This window comes from Heterocephalus glaber, unplaced genomic scaffold, assembly GCF_053883595.1.
Source record: "Heterocephalus glaber isolate CG9 unplaced genomic scaffold, H.glaber_assembly_v1.0 deba00000470, whole genome shotgun sequence".
In the NCBI taxonomy this organism is placed as follows: domain Eukaryota; kingdom Metazoa; phylum Chordata; class Mammalia; order Rodentia; family Bathyergidae; genus Heterocephalus; species Heterocephalus glaber.
Window position 1 is genome coordinate 2,544,353 of NW_028258145.1, and position 24,882 is coordinate 2,569,234.

The 24,882-nt window shown below is 48.2% G+C and overlaps 1 protein-coding gene across 6 annotated transcripts in view; it reads right to left on the reverse strand.

Annotated features, from left to right (window-relative positions):
* Positions 1–13,193: 13,193 nt before the first annotated feature.
* Kansl3 (KAT8 regulatory NSL complex subunit 3) overlaps positions 13,194–24,882 on the reverse strand; it is a 39,691-nt gene continuing 28,002 nt past the window's right edge. For 5 of the 6 annotated variants that reach the window (XM_004844368.4, XM_087203109.1, XM_087203116.1 and 2 more), the window contains 8 exons: positions 23,842–23,916; positions 22,482–22,649; positions 22,005–22,089; positions 21,511–21,641; positions 20,524–20,633; positions 19,942–20,164; positions 19,481–19,614; positions 13,194–15,370 (listed from right to left, as the gene is read on the reverse strand). In XM_004844368.4, the coding sequence (XP_004844425.1) occupies positions 15,350–15,370; positions 19,481–19,614; positions 19,942–20,164; positions 20,524–20,633; positions 21,511–21,641; positions 22,005–22,089; positions 22,482–22,649; positions 23,842–23,916 (947 nt within the window). In that variant the 3' untranslated portion in view covers positions 13,194–15,349. The remainder of the gene's footprint in view (positions 15,371–19,480; positions 19,615–19,941; positions 20,165–20,523; positions 20,634–21,510; positions 21,642–22,004; positions 22,090–22,481; positions 22,650–23,841; positions 23,917–24,882) is intronic. The other variant, XM_013072119.3, reaches the window with a different exon arrangement.

The following is a 24,882-nucleotide window of genomic DNA, read 5'->3' on the forward strand; positions in this document are numbered from 1 at the left end:
TCATGGATTCTAGGCAAGTTGTACCAGTGAGCTACATCCCAGGCTGTTATATTTATTCTGAGACAGGGTCTTGCTAAGTTGCCCAAGCTGGCCTCAAATTTGGGGTCCTCCTGCCTCAGCCTCCCAAGTAGCTGAGATTACAGGCATGTACCACTATGGCCAGTTTATCAAATGTCTTAAAGAGTTTGAGATCACATAATTTATAGAAATCTTTTGCAAATGTGACTAACTTACTAATGTTTTAATAAAACATTAAAACAATAAAACATTTCTGTGTCTTGAGTATTAAACTAGGTTATGTTTTTTATTTTTTTTGGTACCAGGGATTGAACTCTGGACCTTGTGGTTGTGAGGCAGGCACCAGTACTACTGAGCTAAATCCCTGGCCGAGGTTTGGTTTTTTGAGACAGGGTCCCGCTTTGTAGTTTCAGCTGGCCTTTAACTCACTGTGTAGCCCAGTTTGGTCTCGAACTCATGGCAATCCTTTGCCTCAGCCTCCCGAGTGCTGGGATTACAGGCATGCACTACCATACCCGGCTAAACTAGGTTAAACTAGGCCACATTTTCTTCTACTTGGGTATGCTCTTCCTAAACGGATACAGGTTTACTGATCAAACGAGCTAATGTCACCTCTACTCAATGCTTAAGGCTATGAAAAATGTAAATTTATTTAGCTAATTTGAATCATTACTCTGACAAACTTTATATCCAATTATGTTTCTCAGCATGTCAACTGAAAATAGTCCCAAGACCTTTAGGTAAGACAGCCTTGGCCTGGCCAGGGGTGGAGCTCAAGTAGTAGACCATGTGCTGAATCTTGAGTTCAACCCCTAGCATAAAAAACAACAAAACAAAACAAAAACATAGACTAAGGCAAAGTTGCATTAATAGATATTCTAAGACAAAAGACTAAAATATTAATTACAAGCATAATTTTGAGTTAATGTGTGTTAATGTCTTTTCTATGACACTGAAAGGCAGAAAGGAAAAACTCATGTTGTACCCACATTGGGACTTTGCTGTATAAAAGGGCCTCAGTGGCCCCTCACTCGGGACCCCTCCTAAAAACCAGGAGCTTTTCTCTTTATTTCCAATAAAACTCTCCGAACTTCCTGCCTTGGTTCTCAACTTCGTTACTTGATGTTGTGAGACCATGAACTTGGCACATCTGACATCTAACAGGTTGGGAGTTCTATTTTTCCTATATCACCACCACAGCTAGCTAGAAAGGAAAAGCTTTAGACAAGTCAAATCTAAGAGTTTTACTGAGCAAAGAATGGCTCCAGAGTTAGGTGGCCCTCGGAACCAGAAGAGACCCTGAGAACTGTGGTCAGCCAATAGCCATGCACAGGGAGCAGCAGCAAGGCCGGGACAGCTTCCTGGGATTCAGCAAGGTGTGCCACCTTGTGTAGCTCAGCAGTCTCCTGCCAGGACTGGCACTCAGCTCCTCTGTGAGGATCTTGGTTAGTTCACATAGGAACTTAGGTTGTGATTCCTTAGGGAAGTGTGATGGCATCCTCAGGCCAAATTTAGCTTCAATACAGCTGGGTTTATTAACACGTGTCATTTTTGCCACCCTGACAAGGGATGCAGACAGATACAGAGAGTTGGAGGTTTGCAGAAAGGAGTTTTATTTTTGTGCTCAAAGCTGGCTAAGGTTTGATGGATTTATTTACAAGATTTTCAAAAAGAAACTTTTGTCTTATCGACACAAAACAAAAATATGGCCATTTCTCTGTTATAAAAGAGCTAAGGTTATGATACCTCCTATGGTTATTTTAAATCATTTAATTTTCCCTTTAAATGGGGTGGTTCAGTATTGTTTCCCAGTAATCCATGATCTTAAGTAAACTCTGCGGGCAGCTTTTGATATTTCTGCCATGCCCAAATTAAGACCTAAACAGACTTCTCATACCTAAAACTATCTTTGAGGCTTCCCACAAGGCCCAGGGAAATCACAAGAATTTGAGGTGCTTGAAGTGATTTAGTCTCTCAGATGTGTGACTGTGAATGAGTTCATGAAGCCTTGTCAGACAAGAAGAGATGCTTTTATGGTACTGACATGAGCTTTTCAGAAGCCATGTGCTACAGAAACTGCTGGAGATAGCCACGAGTAGTGGCCTACAACTGTAATCCCAGCACTCAGGAGGCTGGGGCAGGAAGACTGCATTGAATCCAAGGCCAGCCTGGCCTACATAGCAAGACTCCATCCATAAGCAAACAAACAAATAAATACCTGGGTTGCAAAGTGAGTTCAAGGCCAACCTGAACTACACAGCAAGATGCTGTCTCCTACGTACATACCACATACAAACTGCTGGAGAACTGGTAGTGGCCTGGCTGTCCAAGAAAGGATTCTACTCATATGGACCTGGTGGTGCTCTGCCTGAAACCAAAAAAAAGCAGCATAATGCCATCAGTCATGATTTGCTAGTTTGAAATATTAAGTTGGTTGCAACTTTACTTCTTTAATTTGAATCTACATCTTCTAGGCTGGTGGTTTTCAACTGGGGATCCACTTCTCATAGCTATAAAGTTTCATTAAAATACTTGTACATGTTTTTAGGATTTAAACAATTCTGTATTTACTGAATTGCTTTCTGGATGTTCTTAATATATTCTTGGTGTCAAATTAAAAAGACAAAACCCGACAGATCCTGGACCTGGAGGGTGTCACTAAGTGGTAGAGCACATGTTTAAGATGTGTCAGGTCCTGGGTTTGATCCCCAGGACCAAAAAATAGTATTTGGGGGAAAAAGAAAACAGATCCAGACACAGTAAAGAAACTTTAGAGCTGGGAGTGTATCTCAGAAGTGGAGCACTTGCCTGGAATCCTCGAAGCCCTGGGCTTCATGCCCACCACTGGGGCTAATACCACAAGGAGAGAGAGCATCTCTGAGCTTAAGCAAGGACTTTTCTTTGCAGAGAGGAAGAAATAAGCCAGAAGGAGGGAAAGTGAACCAAACATTTTGATTTTGTTCCCATTGATCAGCAAGGACAAAATAGTTCGGTTAAGCATTTATGAAGCACAGAATGAAAAATGTGAGAGGCTGAGTGTGACTTGAGGGTCACAGGTGACCCAGGACCATCTAGGAGTCTTATCCAGGTGACACAGGAAAGATCTATATGACATGAAGAGAAACTACAGTATCCAAGTCACATGGGGAAGGGGGTCTTTGCAGGAAGCTGTTTCCTGATCAGAGTTCCCAGGATGGCAGGGCTTGTGTAAGGTGACAACACTGCCATGAGTGTATTCTAACTGTATACTTGGTATATTCATCTTACGTCTCAGGATTTATATATATATTTATATGTAAAACTATATATATATATTTGGGGGAGATTGTTATATTTTACAAATATTTTTTCCTGAAAAGATTACTTTCATCTTTTTTTTTTTTTGTAAATTAGATGCAATACCCACTTTAAAAAAACCCAAAAAAACCTTTTTACAGTACTAGGGATTGAACACAGGGCCCTGTGCATGCTAACTAAGTAAGCACTCTGTCACTGAGCTACATTCCCAGAACTTTTCTTTAAAAATAGACATTATTTTTATATTTTATCTAAAACTTCTGATTGACTTTATCTTGTTTTGCATGCCCCAGAAACTGCCTAATTTTCTTGTCAGTTGCATTGTCTTCTAATGGATTTTCATCAGACCTTTCACTTTTGATAATTCACAGCAGTGTTCTAACCACAGCCATTTGAAGTCTTTTGCCATCTACAGATATGTTCTGTTTGACTCTGATCCTTCTCTGATGAAGAGTAACTTTTCATCAAGATTACTTTTCATCAAGATGAACGTGACTGAGGAGGAAAACTGTTTCAACAGGAAACTATGCACATCCACCCTGGTGATCAGATTCTGGCTCTGACACTTCTTTGTAAACTGCAGATGGCAGTAGAAAAATTCTGTTTTGTCAGGTAGTGGTCTGACTGACTTCTCTGGAAAAGGGTTTGGGTACCTACCCATGCATATTGGACTGGATGCTCTCACCTTGCCCAAACTGTCAATTCTTACAAAATTTTCAGTTCTCCTTGTTATCACTAGTATCTGGCTATGATCCTCCAAATAGTTTCCAATTTTTCTACCTCCTACTTAACTCACCATCACCAAACTATACCCCACATCAGGACTCCATCTATCTTACATGGTCCTTTCTCAAAAATCTGCAGAACCCTGTGACTTTTGGCTCGAAGCCTTGACACAGACCTTGTGGGGCTGAACCTCTCCCAGGACAACCCCCAAGTCTGGGCCATGAAGAAGCCCTGTGAGATGCTCGGATATGCACGTGTCTGTGTGAGCAGAGCCAGCACTACACAGCCCGGAGAGTGGACACCCACCTCGGGAGCTGCAGGAGCCCAGTGAGCTGGGCTGGATAACCAAAAGGGCTTCTTCCCCTTTCTGCTTGGAATCTGTGAACTGGTTACCCTCAGGGTTTAGTTCCTGGCTCTTCACCTGAATCCAGCCTTCTACGTTAATACCGTCTTCTTCACTTTGGTTACTCCCTTGTAAGATGCCTGATCCTAGGACTCTAAACAACTGTCCATTGCCACACTTCTCAGATGGTCAAAGTGATTCCAAAGACAATGCCAGCAAGAGTCCTTGATGCAATAGTTTCTTAGACCCCTGTTGCCTCCTAAGTTTACAGTCACTTGGGAATTGTTCAATGATGGGATGATAATCATCTTGAACAAAGGGGCAATCGGTAATGACGAACTTTGCTTCATCCCTACGTCCCCCCCCACAGTACTGGCTCTGAACTGCCCCACCCAGCCTATGTTCCAGGAAGCAGCTACCTGCCAGTCTGCTCAGCCCTGGCACCACCCTGCCCCAGCACAAACCAAGATAAGGCCAGTTTTCATCCTTCAGCAGGACTTTTGCAGGACTTGGGGATGAGGACTTGGGGATGACAGCTCCCTTGTCTGACTGGTGACATAAGACCCGAGGTCCCCTTCTGTCTTAGTCACTTTCCCATCACTGGGACACAATACTTGCCACCCACCACTTAAAGGAGGAGGGATTTATTTTGGCTCATGGCTTAATTTTGAGGATTCAGCCCATAGTCAGCTGGCTCCAAGGAAGAAAGGGCACGGTGGAAGGGCCGTGAGGAGCAAAGCTGCTCACATCATGACAGCAGGAAGCTGAGAGCAGGGAGGAACTGGGGACAAGACCACACCCTGTGGGTCACACCCCAGTGACCTGTCCCTCCCGACCAGGACCCACCCCCTAACAACATGCTCAGATGGAGGCATCAGTGGGCGAATCCACTGATGAATACAGAGCCTGTGATCAGTCACCTTCCCAAAGCCCCACCTCTGAGTACAGGACTTTAGGGAACATCTGTATCTAAACCACAGCACCTTCTTTTTCTCTGAGATATCCTCATTAGTAGGTGTTCTGCCTATGAATTAAGGGCTTCTCCTTAATTATCAAGAGCATTTTGTCTTCATGGCAGTTTTCAACATCCCAAGTGGAAGAGGAAGCCTAGTTTTGGTTTCAACACAGGGGAAATGTAAACACTTTTCTAGGCTAAGGCAAAAGATCCAGTAAGAGAAAGGGGAAGAGTACAGATAAGAGGAGAGATGGATTACTTATACACTCAAGGATGAGAGGCACCATGTCAACTACTGAGATACATTTACAAATCTTACCTTTCCTCAGGAGCCTGCAGCCAAGGGAGGTGATCATATAAGAACATAAATAACGACAATACAAGGCTAGGTATATCATGCTGTGTAGTGTTAGCTACACTGTCATCTTCCAGAATGAAAAAGTACTCTGGAGCTGGGTGAGGTGCTGCACACCATGGTCCCAGCTACTCAGGAGACTGAGGCAGGAGGACCATGGAAGCCAGTGACTTTGGGACCAGCCTGGGCAGCACACCAAGACTCCTTCTCTTAACAGCAACAACAAACGCTGTGGAATTTCATTTTGGGCAAGGGAGGAAATGAAGGGAAAGGGAAAGGGAGAGAGGAAATGTCAGGCAGTGAGAAGTGGGAAAGGCAGTCATGGAAGAAGACAGCCAGAGGATACACTGAGGAAAGCACTATGCAGTGTAGCGGGCACCATCACAGAGCCAGGCCTAGATGTGATCGCTTCCACAGTGGTGGGAAGCAAGGCCAACACAGATTTGGGGGCAAATTACACCAGGCCACACAATGGAAGTACTCAGCTAACTGGAGGGTGGGGAGTGGAATATAGGATGGAGGGGCCATCAGGATGATGAGATGAGGCTCTCAATTAGGGACAGGGCAGGGGAGTTGGGCACAAGATTACAATGCCCTGAAGACAGAATCTGTGCTCAAAGACTGAATGGAGGCCTTTGGATCTGAGTCACTCACTGATGTAATTTTTTTCTTTTTGTGGTTCTAGGGAGTGAAGCCTGGGGCTCCTACTAAATTATATCTAGAATTCCTCCTATGCCTATCACTTGCTGGTCAAAAGCAGTGGAGTTAGCAAAAACAAACATTATTTTAAAAACTACACAAAACTTTTTGGATAAAGGAACAAGAAATATGCCAGTTATTCAGCTGTTGCAACATATTTCTCTCTCTGTCTGCTCCACACCAGTGCTGTCTATTCGGGTTTGGGGCACTGGGGCTAGAACTTGGCCACTTTCTTCTCTGTGTTGCTGGGTACCTTTCAGTGAGGCTCTGCTAACAGCAGGCACTAGAAAGGAGGCTGCAAGCTGGGGCGGTGAGAAGGGACTTACTTCTTCTATGTCACTTCCAGGTGGCTTCTGCTTCCTGTTTCTGTATTACTGAAGGACCAGTAACAGATGGAATTGTAGCACCACTTTAAATTACAGTGGACCAGACCCCTCCTTGTGGCTAAGCCCCCAGCCCCTCAATGTAACAATGGAATAAACACAATGTTCATGGCAGCTGGGTGGCTGAACCCTCCATGTTAGGAAGCTAAGGGGAAGCTCCTGAATACCAATAGTGCATCCAGGGGGACTTACAGAAACTAATGTTGACAACAAAGGCTAGAAAGGCACAAGAGTGGTGATCCCTGTCACATCTTCATTAACTCATCTGTCATGTGACTGGATCTTGGGTGATCAGGTGCTAACTCCAACTGCAACGGCTGGTGGAGACATAGAGTATTTACTGGAACAAATAAGTGCATCCTTGACATCTGGTATGCTGCTGTTGATGTAGAAAATATTTTTCCCCCTATTTCAATTGGTAAGGACCCAAATATGCTTCTGCCTCGTGCAGCCAACAGGAGACGTTCAGGAGCTTTAGGGCCACATGAACTCCCTTGCTCTCGGCCCTAACACAGGGTAGAGATCCTGACCACAGTAGAGTGGTCTGCTAAACTGGCAACATAATGCTGATTGGATCTGATGGGCAGAAAACAGTAAGCAGATTGGATATCCTAGAGACGCGTGCACAGAGAAGATGGCCCCCATGAAAATCCAAAGCTAATCACTTAGTGAGGCTTCTAGAGATCTGATGGGGAGAAGCAGGTTAAGACAGCCGCTGCACAGTGAAACATGCTGCTATACCCCCTAAAAAAAGGACAATTCTTGGTGGACTCTTTGGCATTTGGAGGCAACATATACCAAATCTGAGTGCATTACTTCAACCCATTTGTTACATGATCAGTTTTGAGGAAAGACTAAACCAACAGAGTGTCTACATCAAGTCCAGGCTGAAGAACAGCTGTTCTTACAGTTGAGCCTTGGGACCCAGGACATCCAACACTCACACAAGTGTCTGTGATGAACAGGCTGTTCCAAGGAGCCCTTGGCAAGCACTACTAGGAGAATCACAGTACAGAGCTTCAGAGTTTGGGGTAAAGCCACACCCTCTTCTTCTTTTTTTTTTGGTACGAGGGTTCAAACTCAGGACCTTGCGCTTTCAAGGCAGGCAGCGGCACCACTGAGCTAAATCCCCAGCCCAATATCCTCTTCTACAGATAATCAGATCCACCTGAAAACATTCTGATTTTCCCCTGGCCTCTAGAGAACAATGGTCATTTACCCAGGAGACATCAAGTGACCATGTGAGCTGGGCTGCTCATTATGGATTTAGAATTATTTGACCTGCCTAGACAGGAGGTTAGACCTGTGCAGCAGACAGAAGGGGCTGGACTAAGCAGGTCTGGAAGACATAAGTACAGAGACCCCCTCCACACAGGTGCTCTTGGCTCTGCCTCCTCTCCTCAGGGATCATCTGTGCCCCGGAGTGTCCTTATAAACAGCTGCATGGAGGAAATCATGTGGGCCCGATCTGCAAGTCAGGCTCCCTGCAGTGTCCCTCACAGAAGGGGGATGGCTGCAACTTTCTCTCAGAGGTGACTCTGCAGGACTGATAAATGGAAGTCTTCCCACTGGGCAGAACTTCAGGTGGTCTGGCTGGCTTTCAAGTGTGAGATGGACAGGACAGATGCATGATTAGGGCTGCACGGATGAGGAGGTGAGGAGGTGGGGCAGAGAAGTAGTAGATGCACTTCTCAGGATAGGCACCAGGAGGACCAGAGAGCCCCCATGGCATGGGGCCTCAACGATGCACCAGTGGTACATAGAACTCACCGCACCTGCCCTGGAGTCCATCATGGAGCAGCTTGGCCCAGGCAGATGGTAGGACAGCCCCTCCACTCAGCCATGCTGCCAGGTAGGAGTCTATGGGACAGAACTCACCCTACTGCCTGCCCAAGGCTGGTACAGTGGCTTCCTACTCAGCAGCAGCACCACTGGAGGAGAGACTCTGGGCCAGCTGTCATCCTAGTGAAAGTGAGCCCACTGGGAGGCTGAGGCAGTAGGATTGCTGCAAGTTTGAGGCCAACCTGGGCTACATAGTGAGTTCAAGGCCAGTCTGAATTGCATAGCAAGGCCCTGTCTCCAAAAAAAGAAAAGGAAAAGACTTTCCCTCTAGCAGGCTCTATGCCTCCCCTTCTTCACAGCACTCACAGGAAGTGCAGGTGAGGCCAGGTGAGGGTGACCAAGAAGGGACCATCCCATCCCCAGCAGGGGATGGCACCAGTGGGGACCTGGTGGGGAGCCAAACTCTCACATGCACCAAGGAAGGAGGAGCCCTTCCCACTCTACCAGCATCGAAGTGGGGAGCCTGGACTTCCACCCCGGCCAGGGCAAGGTCAACAAGGCCTACGAAGACACAAGATAAGGGTGAGACCTTGAGTTTCAGAAGCCACACTCCAAATATCCAGGTTTCATTCAAAACCACTAGAGAACATATCAAGAACCAAGAAAATCTCAACTTGAACAAGAAAGAGTGAACAGACGCCAGCATGCCAAGGACCCAGACATAAGAACTGTCTGATAAGGATTTTCAAGCAGTATCATAAACAGTACTTCAAGGAGTAATTATGAATACACTGGGAACAAATGGAAAACAAATTCTCAGCAGAGGAAAGCATCTATAAAGAAAAAAACAACTTTTAGAATTGAAAAAGAGTAATTCCAATGGATGAGCTCAATAGCAGACTAGAGGAGACAGAGGAAGAATCGATGGACTTCCAGAACAGGAATGATACAATGTGAGCAGAGAAGGCAGACTGGACATGGCCTGCAGGACCACATCTAAAGACAGTATTGAAGATCCAGTGGTCAGGCAGTTTGGTCCTAAAGGAAAGAAAAAGAGGGTAGGGCTGAAAAGAAAGAATTTGCTGAAAATTCTCCAAACCTGGCAGAAAGGTATAAGCATACAGAGTCAAGAAGCTGAGTGAATTCTACAAACTAAAGAAATCCATGCCAAGACAGGTCATAGTCAAATCTGAAAACTGAAGTTAAAAAATAAAGCAAAAAGGGCCAGGGATTTAGCTCAGTGGTGTCGCTGCCTGCCTCACAAGTGTAAGGTCCTGAGTTCGATCCCTGGTACCAAAAAAAAAAAAAAGCAAAAAGAGAGAAACATTGCCTTACCTACTAGGGGAAAACCAATTTGAATGATGGCAAATTTCTCATAAAAAACTAAATATTTTTTTAAAATGTTGTAAGAATGATCAATTCAGAATTTTATATCCAGAAAAAATATCCCTTAGTAATTAAGGAGAAATACACTTTCAGATGAAGGAAAAAATTGACTATAATAGATTTTCTTTCTCAAGTTTTAAAAATTAAGCTTGAAGCAAGACTTTAATGCTAATTAGGTTCTGCAAGTGTACAGTCATATGAGAAGTGGGAGAGGGGAATGTGGAGACCAACCCACCATGTAAAGTTAGGTATATATAACTATACTTTATAGCAATCACTGCAGAAGCACTATTCTATTCTTAAAAAATGTTCAATAACCCATGCAGGTAGGAAAAAGAAAACAGAATACAAAACAGAGAACAGAAACTAAAATGGCAGACTTAAGCCCTAACACATCTATAATTACATATAATAGAAAAAGTCTAAAAACATGAATTAAGAGATTGGCAGAGAAAAAAATCACATGCTAAATGCAGCCTGTCTACAAGACAATCACTTCTGATGTAATGACATAGGTAGGCTGAAAGCAAGAGAATGGGAAAAATATCATATAAACATTAATCAAAAGAAGGCAAGAGGGGCAGTGTATAGCCCACTGGTAAAGCATACAGTTAGAATGCACAAGGCCTGAGGCACAAATAAATAACATGACATAAAATAAAGCAAACAAGGATAGCTATATTAACATCAGCTAAAATAGACTTCAGAGCAAAAAATTACCCAGGACAGAGAGGGACATTATATAATGATAGTTTGACTCATCAAAAAGACACAGGACTCTCAAAGGTGTACATACCAAATAACAGAAATGCAAAATACATGAAGCATAAGCTAATAGAAATGAAATGAGGGGGCCAGGGAGGTAGCTCAGCAGCGCTGTGCCTGCCTGGGAAGCACAACGTCCTGAGTTTGAGTCCCAGTACTCCTCTACCCCTAAAAAAGAAAGAAAGAAATGAAATGAGACATAGACAATTCCACAGTTACAGTTGGTGATCAAATAACGACAAAAAATCAAAGATATATAAGAATTGCCAGGTGTGATGGTGCATGCTTGTAATCCCAGCAATCTGGAAGCTGAGGGAGAATTGCCACAAGTTTGAAGCCAGCTTGGGCTACATAATGAGTTCAAGGCCAGCCTGAACTACATATTGAGACCCTGTCTCAAAAAAGAGGCGGGGGGGATATAGCTCAGTGGCGCTGCACCTACCTGGCAAGCACAAGGTCCTGAGTTTGATCATCAGTATGTGTGTGTGGGGGAACCAAAAACAAAAATATCCGAAACTCCTCAAAACCTAAAACTTACCATAGGAGTAATTACACTCCTGAGTATATGTTGTGGAGAAATGAAAACACAAAAATCTGTATATAATAGTTCACAACAGCTTTTTTTTTTCATAATAGCTCAAAACCAGAAACGGGGCTGGGCATGATGGCACATGCCTGTAATCCCGAACAGCACTCGGCAATAAACAGAATGAACTACAGATGCACACAACTTGGATGGACATCAAGAGAATTATGTGGGCGGAGAAACCCTGAAAAGGTCACATACTGTACAATTCTATTTCTGCACTCTTCTATTCCGAGACATAGCAGAGATGGGCAGTTGCTGCAGGTTCAGAACGGTAGCATGGGCATGGGAGTGACCACCAAGGGGTAGCACAAGGGAGACCCTGTGCTGATGGAACATTCTGCGTCTTGGTGGTAGCCACGGGGTTATCAATGCCAGTCTTTGATGCTGTACTAGTTCTCTGAGATAATGCAGCAGGTATGGGACTTGGCGAGGGTATGCAGGGTGTCTTATCCAGTAGTCATTCATGATATGTGTGTGTGCGTCCACACAAGTGTATAGCCTCTTTACCACTTAGGAAGGTAACAGGAACCAGGTGACCTCCTCCTCTGGACACTACCACTGAACAGGTGGGAAGGCCAAGAACTGGCCTGTAGTGAGTTCGAGTCAATCAGGCTGTCTTCTGAATCTGAACAGAGACCAGCCATCCCCAAAGTACTCTGGCTGGTGTGTCCTAACAGGATCAAAACTGGACCCTGCAGGTCGGAGTCAGTAGACACAAGGCACGTGGCAGAGGCACCAATCTACAGAACGCCTGAGATCATGTCCTGTTCCAGCTATGCTGACTGCGAATGATCAACAAAGGCTTGTTGCATCTTAAGTTTCTGTGCCCCAGCTCCTGCCCTCCTGAAGTAAAAGACAGCTGTCATTTATACAACCTAAGCCTTCGCTGTCTTGCTCACAAAAGCTGGTAAGATGGGTGCAGAGAAGGAGCAGGCGAAGTACTAAAGGAGGGTTCCCTCCCACAGCCCCAGCCTCCACCAAAGGATGCCAATGCCAAGCTTGGGGAGTCAGGCATTCCTCATTCAATGACCAACCTAGTTAATGATGGTTTGGACTTATGACCCACATTCAGATTAACAGTGCAGGAATGTGAGCAGCAGTGTGGCCTTGTGGTGGCTTCTTCTACAGAACAGTGCTTTGATTTCTGTTGATGGTACTATATATTACAGTACTAGATATTTCGGTTGTTCTATTCTACATCACAGTACTGCATAGAAGTCATGCAAATAAAAGCAAAATCATCAACCTGGAGTTTCCCTGACCATTTTTGTTCTGAATATTGTAACGTACACACTGTATACAATTCTTCATTTAGTGACCAATTCAATTAACGACCTAGTCTCAGGAAAGGAACTCAAGTCATTAAACGAGGATGTCTGTACATGATTACAACTAGCCTGGAGGCTGGGATCTACCCACCCATTTCTAAGTCTTACTTACTGGGGAGCAGGGGTGCAGGTACAGAACGTGCAAAGGGACACGAGTCTTCTAGGACCAAGGACTTAGGACTCCCAGACTCAGTCCTGGTCAAGAGCCCCATGGGAGCAGCAGCCATTGCTTGTGGCCTGGGGGAGGTAATGTGAGAAGGGTTACACTGAGGCCAAGCTGACACCTATCCTGGGCTCACATTGCTGGTCGCCATCTCAGGACCCCAGCACGGAGCAGAGCAGTGCAGCCATCAGACCACCTGGGTTCCAGTACTGCTCTGCCTCTGCCTGTGACTTCTCTGTGCCTGTTTCCTCTCAGGTAAAAAGGAAAGCACAGTACCCACCTCACAGCACCTGACCTTGGTGAGACCACCACTGGCATCACACTGTTAACTGTTTTCTGGGCCCACTCATTGGGTGGTACCCAGAACAACAAACATGTGAAGTCAAATGAAAACAAAAAAAGGGTTGGTTTTGGTGTTTTTAATTGTTTCTGCTAAGTAAGAACACAGCAGGTCAGCTCCAGCCAAGACTGTTCTGGTGGTGAACCACTTGAGGGCAGGTCTTTGGCCTTGCAGTGACCTCCTCTGAAGCCCAAAGGTATCTACAGGGCAGCAACATGCCTCTGTTGTCCAAGAATTTAAAGCCTTCTTGATCCTTCTACGTTTTTCGCCAAAACCTTCTGAGGTCGTGGCCTCCAAGCCTGCTGTGAGACAGGCAGACACTGTGGGAAGTATGGCTTGGGAGGGGGCCTGGGGAAGGTGACACTATAGACTTCAACCTCTTCCGCCACAGGCTGGCTCTGCTTCAGCGAAGATCAGTGTTGAGCCCACTCTCCAGTTTTAAAGTCAGCAGTCACCCAAAGAGCACATGGAAGACAGCACAAAGGCAGGTTGACTGGTGAGGCTCTCTGGTCCCAGTACACCCAGGCCAGTGTCCTTCAAGAGCAGCACTGGGGTGGTCCAGGCTGTGCTGCTCAGTTGTGAGCGTGTTCAGGGCCCTCCGTCTGTCCTCTGGGCTTCACAGAGCCTCATCTTACTGCTCTTTTGCTGTGTTTTGATTCTACCTATAAAGCTGTCAATGCCCAGCCCTGGATGCCTTTCAGATTTCATATCTTCCTTAAATTTCATATCTTCCTAGATGCCTTCTGAAATAACCTACCAGCTAATGCAAAAATACAGCCTAATTCTGTGTGAATCAGAGCAGGAGATGAGGGAGAGGGCCGGGGGTTTAGGGAACCCTCTCCACTCCCACCACATACACCCCCCAAACTGCCTTGTCTGTGACTACCAAGCACAGTGTGCTCCTTCTGGTGGGACTGACAGCTGGCCTGGTCTGGATGAACACCACACTGGGGGTCGGGACCCTGGACTGAACAGTCACAGTCAAGGTGCCTCATTCCCTGACTGGAAACATTCTAAGTATGGAAGGGAAGGGAGCCCGATCTGGAGCACAGGTGTGGATCCAAATCCCATAACACATTGCACACACGCCCTGTGAGGAGGTCAGGAGGGCCTCAGCACTCCATCCCCAGGGAGCCTTTCACTAGGACCACGGCCCGAAAGGCTCAGGCTGGCACCAAGAGTAGAACAGCCACCATAAATCTCCCCACCTCCAGGCAGGAAGTGAGAAGTGTGAACAGAAACACTGGAGCTCGGTCTTCATCGTCCTGAGGCTCAGGTTCTCCAGGACCAAGGTTGTCTTGATGGCCCAAGCTTCTGGGCCAAGATATTACCTTAGCTGCTGGCCCCGCCTAACCCTGCTCTGGAGACAGGGCTGTCAGAGGTTGGGGTTTCCCTGACTTGGCAAATTCTGTTTTTCATCTCTAGCTAATCACCAGGTCCTCAGGGGCCAGATGCACAGCCCCAAGCTCAAACTGTCTGTGCCACAGGGCACTTCATGCCTCCTCTTCAGCCCCTCTGGACCTGCAGACTCTCCAGGTACAGGAACTGCCCAAAGCATGATGAAAAGAGGAAGGGGCCAGCTCTCACCTCGTGGGGACCACTGCTTCCCACATCCTAGAGTGGCCAAGGGGCAGAGAGAGGATGTGTCAGTTTTCTTTGCCTCCATATGGGCACTCCTAGCAGGCTACTCTGTACATGGTACAGTTTCTTAAAAAGTGTCCTTGGCTACTTGAAGCAACAGAGATGTCCACAACAGCTCTCTGACCTGCCAGTGGGCCAGGATGATCCCGATCCTCTGCAGCCCCAGACCATGTGACCCTCTCCTCCAGGTGGGAACAGGGAGGACAGACTGCAGAAAGGAGGGTCCTTTATTAGATATCATGAGCAGTCCAAAAGCACTCAGGTCAACCACATCATCGCGAGGAAGAAGTGCCTTCTGGTACATGATGCTGGATCCAAGAGGAGGGTGGGTGTTCCAGGAACCAGAGTGCAGATGCTGGAGGGTACTGCTTTCCTTGCCCCCTTGCCGGTGCCATGTCACTGCCACATGGTAGCTTGAGACCCAGAGGCCTGACCCTGAAGACAGCTGGCAGAGAGGCAAAACGACTGCTATAAAGAAGTCTTCAGACACTCCAACAGCTCAGCAGGATGCACACGTGCCCACAGCCACTGTGAAGCAGCCATCACCACCTGGTAAGGAGGACACACCTCATGGCATCTTCAGGGTGCAGGAGGCAGGCGCTGTGGTGGGAGAGGTAATGAGCAAAGGTCAGAGCTTTGCAGGCTCCCACATCCTGACCCTCTGACCCTTCACCCCATCCTGAGAATGTTCACAGGACAGACCTGACAGGGACGCAGGCAGATGCACAGGACATGTTCCTGGTAGCCGTGTGACTACAGGAACATGGACTCTGGGGTCAGAGGTGGCCCAGCCTCAGGACAAGCAGCCCCTGGGCTCTGTGAGCCTCCTTCTCCTCACCAGTGGGACACAGCCAACAGCACCTACTTTCCACGGTGGTTGTGAAGATTAAGTGAGTCAGCCCCCACAAAGAAAGCACTTAGGATATACTATGTGCTCAGCTACAAAGGCCAGCTCTCGCAAATGAGGACAGGAAGGGAAAGCAGAAGAAAGGAGACCAGTGAGTCCTGAAGAGTGACAGAATAAAGGGAAGATTTTCATAACTGTTCTGCCATCATTTCTTAGGTCATTCTGCAGGTGTGCAGAGAATGCCACAAATTGGTGAGCCTTGGGACCAGGGGTGTGACTCAGGGATACAGCACTTGTCCAGCACACACAAGGCCCTGGATTCAATCCACAGCCTGCAAAAACTAGTAAATTAAACAAAAACCATGCAGAGCTCTGAAGCTCTCCAGTTTAGAAAGAAGGAAGTAGATAGATAGGGGCAACTGCCCACTAAGTCTTCTACCACTTCTCTGCATTTTACACCTGGGAAATTCAGAGGATCCAGTAAAGGGAGGAAGAGGGATGGATCGGAAGGGAGGAAAGAAGGGCTGATAAATCAAAAACTTCACGGTCCCCCTCCCATGGCAGCTGCCACAGTGTGGTTAAGAGTGGGTCTGAGGGCCGGGGATTTAGCTCAGTGGCTCTGCCGCCTACCTTGTAATCACAAGGTCCCGAGTTCAATCCCTGGTACCAAAAAAAAAAAAAAAAAGAGTGGGTCTGAGGGTCTGAGCTCACATGAGCCCGTGTGCCCAGGGGCTGCGGCAAGGCTGGAGGGGGAGCAGCCACTGTCATGGGGCACAGCTCGAGGGGCTGTCTTCCCACATGCCAAGGTCAGGTGTGGCCAGGAGGACAGAGAGGAGTGCCTGGGACCGTGAGCAAGCAAGGACTCATGGCTTCTCAGGACTCTGAGGCCAGGCACAGCTTTCCTCCTCTTCCACCCACAGACTGTCAGCTATAAGTACATACAATGGTCCAATCCCATTATGGAAAGTCGGAATTCATACTAATCAGTGCCAGAAACCAATTGGTCTTTTCACAGACGTTACAGAAGTCTAGCTGGTGTTTTCTATCTTCCTTCTTTTTTTTAAAATTTCTTCCTTCTTCTTTTCTTTTTGGTCCTATTTACTTTTTTTTTCTAGTACCGGGGATGGAACTCAGGACCTTGCGTTTGTGAGGCAAGTGAGGCACCACTGAGCTAAATCCCTGGCCCTTTTCTTTTTGGTACCGGGGATCAAACCCAAGGGCACTCTACCACTGAGCTACATCCTCAGCCCTTTTATTTTTTGAGACAAGGTTTCACTAAGCTGCCCATGATGGCCTCTAGTTTGTGATTCTCCTGCCTCAGCCTCTTAAGTAGCTGGGATTCCAAGGATATGCCACTACAGCTAGCTTATAATCCTTTTCAAGTTCATTCCATGGAGAAATATAGCAAGTAGGTAACTCCAAAGTAAAAAAAGATTGTTTATTAAAACTTAAATGCAATACCATTATCACACATTAAAAGATTAACAATTCCTTATTTCCAACTGTCACATACATGCCAAAAATGGGTGGCTTTTCAGTCTTCAAACATTTGTTTCCAAAGCCTGAGGAGATATCTAATCCCACCAACCACAAGAGTCACTGATTTAAGCCACTGAACTGCATAAGAAAACCAAAGTCCAGAGAGGTCAAGTGATTGTACAGGTCACAACTAGCCAGAAAAGGATGGCCCACTCCACCATTCAGTGCCTCTCCCTCAATACCACTGTCTCCAGTGTACACACTGAGTGATTGCTGAAGCCTTAGGAGTAACACCCTTGCCTGCAGGAAGAGGCCCACCACCAACCCTCCTCCCACAGTCATACGTCCATTTTACCCACAGGCAAACAAACCCAGGCTCAGCACCATCAGGCAGAAGACCAAAACTTGATCTTTATCCTGTGCTTTGATTTATTCCTGGGAGACAAGGCTCGCCTCTCTTCTGTCACTCCCAAGCCCAGTCGCCCAGACCCAGCAGGCTGCAGAAGACCACCCACCACTGAGGAAGAGGTACCAGCAGGGACGTGGGTTCTAGCTGTGCATCAATGTGGCATTGGCAAAGGAGGAGATGGCCTAAAACAGACCCAAATGGCCTTGGAGGTCACTTCCACCAAACCACCAAGGAAAGCAGCATTTCTATACTGCTGAACTGCATTACAGTATGAGAAAAAATAAGTCACTACCCATTTCACTTTAGTATATAAAAACTTTAAATGTGCAAAGAACAGAAGATCCAGAAATAGAAACCACTACATATCAAATAAGGAATATGACAGGCAGCTGAGAGTGGTGGCACATGCCTGTAATCCCAGCACTTGGGAGGCTGAGGCAGGAGGACAGCCATGAGTTTGAGGCCAGCCTGGGCAACACAGTGAGTTCAAGACCAGCCTAGACTATACAGTGAGATCCTGTCTCAAAAACCTTAAAAAAAAAAAAAAAGCAATTCATCAAAGACATATGATATTAAAAGTAATCAGGAAAAATGCACATTATAGAAGACATTCTCATTACTGTGGGTAGAACTGAAGATTACCAAACACTTAAAAGGGCAGTTAGCCAGCAGCTGGGCCAAGTTCAAGGCACAAACCCTCCACTTACTCTCTAGCTTAGAGAACAGCTTCCAGAAGGTTACAAGAATCACAAGAAAAGGTGTTCACTGTACCAAAACACAAAACATCCCAACTGCTATATCACAGGAGGAAGGGTGAGACATGTTTTCATAAATCCATGCAGTGAAACACTAGCCTGCCTCTGAAAAGACAGTCAGGGCTCCATGTCAACAACAGAAAGGCATGTCACAAGCATGACTTATGAACAAAGGTTAGTTACAAAATAAACCATACCTTGTGAACCATTTCCTGTCTAAAACAAATTATGTACTGTGTAGAGGAAGAAAAATCTGCAAGTACCCATATCAACTATTACAATGGGTACCATCTCTGGGAATAGCATGGTGGAAATTTTTCATTTTAAATTATTTCTGCAGTGATTGAATAATTTAAAGCAACTGCTTTTGCAGTTTAAAAAATAATGAGTAAAATAAAAACACTTCCAGCCCTCTGCAAAAAGATGCCACTATGACCCCAACAAATGTCAGGCATCAATTTCAGCATTTTCCCCTAAAGCATATGAAACAAAGGGCCTGTGGAGTGGCTCAGAACTGTCACCTGCCAGTGGGACTTGGGCAGGCTGGCCTGGAGGGAACAGAACTCTGCACCACACATCCTGTAGAAAAGCACACTCCCCTCCATTGGGCTGGAACTTTTTAAAAATGAGAAACATTTTACTTGAAAAGGACATAGTAGAGCTAGGGGTGGAGGCACATGCCTGTAATTCCAGCATCAGAGCCTGAGGCAAGAGGGTCAGGAGGTGAAGACTGGCCTGGCTACATAGTGAGACCCTACCTACAAAATACAAAACTAAACCTGTGCACAATGACAAATCACCATGGAAATCAGATTAGGTAAGAGGATGTGATGGGGATTTACTGGGAAGGGTATAAAGACGGAGCTGTGCCCTAGAAAGACAGCAACCAACACTGACCTGGGAAGGTATTAGGCAGAGAGAATGAGCTAAGCGGCCCCTCCTCAGTGCCAAATGATGACCCAGGGCGGTGGAGAAGGGAAAGGGTTAAGCACCCAGACGCTGCAGCTGCCACCACCCACTCCAGTACTTCCAAATCTAATTCTCATGACAACTAGGGAGTGTCACAGAGGAGGAGACTTGAACGGGCCCTTGACTTGCTTGAGTGCCAAAGGTACAAACCCTGAGTGGATCTGAACCTATGTGCTGACAGTGGCGGTGTAGGCCAGCTCCTCCAGTCAGCCACTGGCTGCCCAGGCTCCCCTGGTCTCCAGGCCACTCACCTGTGAGCTGGAGGCCAGCGTCTGGGACATGGGCTCTTCGGGCCCCGCAGCCCCTGAACCCATGGGACTCAAGGTGGTGATCCTGCTCGGCTGGCCACGAAGAGTCAGAGTTATGGTGGTTGGGACCTTCAGGCCTGAGAGACAGAGAGAATGGGGAGAGAGGGAGATGGGGGCATGGATTTGGGCATGGCCTCCACCTTCCCCCCTGGGAGAGTCTTCCTCATGAGACACAACCCTCGGCCTCCTCCCAGCTGGGCACCCAGTTAGCACACCATCAGCAACCCCAAAAGGCATCAGGACACAGCCTGTGCCCCTGCGGCCTCTCTGGGGGCTGAGTCCCCACAGCTGAACCTGAGGGTGATCCCAGGACCTGTGAGGTTGGGTTCAGACCTCACTCACACAAAATGGGAGATTGAGGGGGAATGCCTAATCTGGAGTCCCCACATTCTCTCCAGACTCACCTGAGGCTTGGTTAGAGATCTGAGCCAGGCTAGGGAGGCTGCTTGCCAACTTAGCAAGGCCCCCATTGGTCAGCAGCTGGTGGATGGCCGTGGGCTTCCCACCAGGGGTGGTGCCCAAGGAGGAGAGAGTGGTGGCCACTGGAATGGTACGGACAAGGGTGCTGGCACCCGTGCTGATGGCACTCAGGTTCTGCATGGGGGTGGGCAGCTTCACACTGGTGGCCTGTGGGACACACAAGCCGAAGCAGTCAGAAGCTGCCACCCAGCAGCAGTGTCCAAGCGTGGAGTGCCTGAAGCACACTGCTAGAGGCTGACATGCACTGAGTGTCCACCACGGACCAGGTCTTCTGCCAGGCTCTTGGCGTACATCATCTTTGATCCTTACAACTTTGACGGAGTTACTACAATGACCTCATTTTACCAACAAGCGAACAGGACGGAGAGGCCAAGAAACCTGCCCTTGGCCACACAGTAATTGATGGGGCTTCCCCACTGGGAGCTCCTGGCTGGCTGTCCTTGACCTATTGACTCCAGGCCCACCTCCCTACCAAAACCAACTGTGCTGCAGAATCAGGAGCCCACCTGTGCAGCCAGCCCTGAGGAGGGGGTTGTGGGGAGGCCGGAACTCTTGCCGCTGATATCCTGCAGGCTGAAGCTGAGGCCTTGGAGGAGGCTGCTAGCTGAAGCGGCCCCTAGGAGAGGACATGATGGACATCAGCAATTGCGCACAGGGCCCCCAGGGTGGCCACGTGGTCCAGCTGCACCAGCCCTAGACTCCAGGTTGCCCTTGGACACTCCCTGCCCTCAGGAAGGTCACTGGCAGCACGACACGGGCTGCCACAGATGGGAACACGCAGATGCAACCTTGAATTTGCTCTACACAGCTCAGCCTGGTCCGAAACATCAGCCTCACATTCTGGACAGTGCTAAGAAAACCCAGGAGTACCTGAATTACACCTCAGAAATCTAAATTCCTTTTATTCCAAGCAAAGAGGAAGGGTTTTTTAAGGCCAACAACCTCTAGACATCTGACTTAACTTCACTTGCACCGAGTTTTGAAGGAGGGGGAGTTCTGCAGTGCCAGCTGTGTGGGCAGAGGAGACCAGCTCTCTGTGCAGGGTGGGGTCTGAGAAAATGAGGGACAGAACACACAGAAAAGCAGCTCGTTTTGCTAACAACCAGTACAGCATTGTTTCCAGTTGTGTTCAGTCAGAGATGTTTAAAACCCTCAAATACAAGCTCAAACATACATCTCCCGCCAGCTATTTCTCACCCTTACCCATATTCCCCTAACCCCATCTCCATGCTGGAGATGGAACCAGGGCCTGGCACCTACAAGGCAAGTGCTCAGTATCGAGTGACATCACCAACACTATGCCCAGCCCTTACAGGAGAGGACACAGCCCCTGCACACAGGAACATTTGTTCCTTAGAGATATTAAGGTTAAAAGATTCCTTCCTCTGCCTTCCTGACAGTCTCTACGACCATTGACCACCATGAGGAACGAGCTATACCTTCCAGCAGCAGACCAAGACGACTGTGCTGGGGAACACTGTGGGACAAGATACCTGGGAGGGAGCTGCCAGGAGATGTGGCCACCAAGCGGCTCTGGAGTGTGTGCAGGGCACTGGGCGAGGTGCTGCTGGAGACCCCTGCAGGGGTGGGGCTAGCCGTGACTCCTCCTTCAGAAGCATTCGACCTGGAGACAGACAGGAGCTGTCACCCAAGATCAGCATGCAGCAGACACCAGGAACACAGGGAGGACTGCTACAGGCTTGGCGAGGATCTTAGCCCTGGACACAGTTTCTCTGACCCACTCCTGAAGCTGGCCTCTGGTTCTAAAAGTCAGGCCTGAAGAACTTAGCTCTTACAGCACGACACTGCAATCTCTACCTAACAGTGAACGCTCAGGGGACCCAAATCAAAGACAAAGGTCTCAGTTAGAGAGAAGTCACGTTCCCTTGACTGAAGAATCCGGAATCCACCATCTTCCTGAAGCACTAAAGTGCCAGAAAGGGCTGAAGGGAAAGCAGGGACCAGATAGCCCAAGTGGCTGACTCACTTGGCTGTGGTGAGAAGCCCGGTGAGCTCCCTGGTCCCCGAGGATGCCTGCCCAAGCGTCATGGTGATGGGCTTCCCTCCCGCAGCTGCAAAACAGAAACCCAAGGTCACAGGAGTCCTGCTTGGCCCCTACCTTTCCAAGTTCCACAACCCAGGCTAAGCATAAGGTACCGTATTAGGGACGGAACCTAGAGAATGGAGAAAGAACAGCTGTGTTAACAGTAGAGGCAGCTGGGGTCACCTCCCCCTCCCATTTTTGAAGCTTCCTAGAGCATCTTGTCTTTCATTGAAACTGAAAAGAACAAAATGCAGTACAGGGTGCTAAGTGGCCCTCAGCACCTCTCGTACTCTGGCTCTGTTCCCTTGAGGTGGCTGCCATGTGCCCCCTCGAGTCTCTTGCACTGAACAGAGGCGCCTCTGAAGGCAGTGCTGTTTCTGGAGACCCAGGCTGCTTCTCCTCAACAGCCACAAGACTCACCTTCTGGAGCCCCTCCGGCCACATCCCCTTGTGAGATGAGGGACACTTTGATCTTGGGCCGCTTGGAGGCCTTGCTGCTGTGAAGAGGGCTGGAGGGGTGGTGCCGCTTCAGCTGGACCCTTAGCTCCTCCTTCTCCACCTCTTCCGCTGGCTCTGAAGAAATGGGAACTAAGAGACGGGGCACACATGAGATCCTGCACAGGCAAACACGATGCTCCAGAGGATGGCATGAGGAGACACATGGGCACACTGGCCCAGCTTGGGCCCCACTGTGGTGACCCCACCTCACCCTTCTCCAATGGCACCACTCCATCCATCACCCTGACCTAGAATCACAAGGAAAGGGCCTTGTGTGGTGGAAACAGGACAGAAGACACACTGATCCTGGCCAGCAGAGGCAACAACACAGACTAAAGGCTCACCACAGTCCTCCTGGACTCAGAATGCAACTGCCTTCCTGTCGAAAGCCCTCCCCACATCTTCCCACAGCTGGTGGGAGTGAACACTGCACAAAGCACCCCAGAGGAACAGGCCACCCAGGGTCACACAGGGACTTTGCATAGGGCTCTCAGGAATTCCATGCCCTAAGAGCCCAAGGCTGAAGGCCTGCGTGACAAATGGAGGCAATGAGGACGGGCACCAGGACTTCATGACGGCTCACAGTAACAACGTAGCAGCGGCCCAGGTCATTCGCCCAGGGCTATGTGTGCTTGGGCTTCTCCCTCCACTGACTCCAATGGACTCATTATGCACACGGCCATGCATGCGGGACTCCAGTTGTTCTTTAGGCTACCTTAGATGTTCCCTCCTCTAGAGCCAGAGTCACCACCCCTCTTAGCACAGGCACTGCAAGGCTGGGAGGTGGGGTAGGGCGGACGGAGGGGCTCCTGGCCTGGGGCCACAGTGCAGGTGTCACCAGCTGAGGGACTACTCCTGGGACAGGTGCACTGGCTGCAACCAGAGGAAAAAGGCAGGCAGCAGGGAAAGGAGTGACAGGTTTCATACAGAGAAGCAGGCTGGCTCTCCAAGCACAGACAATACTGGTGTGGATGGAAACAGAACAGAGCAGGAGATGACAGACAAGGAAACTCAGGCTCATAGGCAATGGGCACACGAAGGAGAAGCAGAGCTGAGAACCACAGCAAGAGAGAGAAAAAGCAAAACACTACAAGAAGCAAGCAAAAAGAATGGGGCAAGAGCAGAGACCACCGAGCTTGTGAGCAAAGGGAGCTGCCAAAACAATCAGGAAACAGAAGAAGGGAGAGAGAAGGGACAGGAGGACCAAACAGGCAGAGGAGGAGAGGTGGGGAGAGGAGCAGAAAGTGGAGGACAAGCAGGCGAGAAAAAGAGCAATACTCACCAACGAGACAGGAGGTGCCAGGAGGAAGAGCTTTCCTCACCAGCATGTTTTGTTTCAGAAAAGCAGCGAACTGTGCTGGAATGAATCAGAAAGAATTACAGAATCACAGCCAGCCAGAGAAAGGAGCACAAGAGAGAGAGTGAGAAAAAGATGGAAATGGTCAGCAGGGCTCTTTCTGAGGTGTCACATGGCCACGGAGCAAGCAGCTCCCTGGAATCTCCATACACCAAGGACAATATACGCGCCTCCTGGGCCGCTGCTGAGGTGCCATGGACAGTGCTCCGTTTATGTGAGGTGCTGTTCCTTGCCTGCCACCAGCTCCACTAAGGCCATCAGCCATCAGCCTTCTGGAACTCCTCGGGTCTTGACTATCACACTGCTGAGGAGACTGCAGATGGCTGCTCTGTCCTCATCGAATGTCTCAGGCTCTGGACACCACTTGGGCACAGCCAAGTCAGAGGGCACCCTCACACAATGAGGGCCTTGACTCTGCCTTCACCACCACTCACACATCTGCTTCTGTTGGCACCACTCTTCTGAGCAACCTCACAAGAGGCCTGGGCAGAAGCTCTGACCCGCTGGCTCCACTAAAAGCCACACCAAGGAAGCAAGGTCAGCCTCCTCTGTCCTCAGCGTACTCTGCTTGACAGTCAGCTCGGACTACTGCCTCTTCTCAGGGACTATTCCCAAGAATCTCAAACATATGTGCTCTTGGACACATCACACATATGGGCACCTAGGAGGCACTGGGTCTCAGTGTGGGGGAACCACCATTACTGCTGCTTGCTCAGTCCACCAGACTCTCCCTTGTCTACAGGCCCTTGTGGAGCACTTGCAGTGCTCCAAACTAATTCCAACCATGCAAGTGTTTCCAGCTTCATCTAAAACCTAGGTGCAGACAACCCTGGCCAACTTGAATCGTGGTCCCAGCATGGGAAGCTTAACTCTTCAAGGGAAAAAGGACACAATTCCGCTGCCTGCCTCACAAGCGCAAGCAAGGTCCCGAGTTTGATCCCTGGTGCCAAACAAAACAAAATAGAA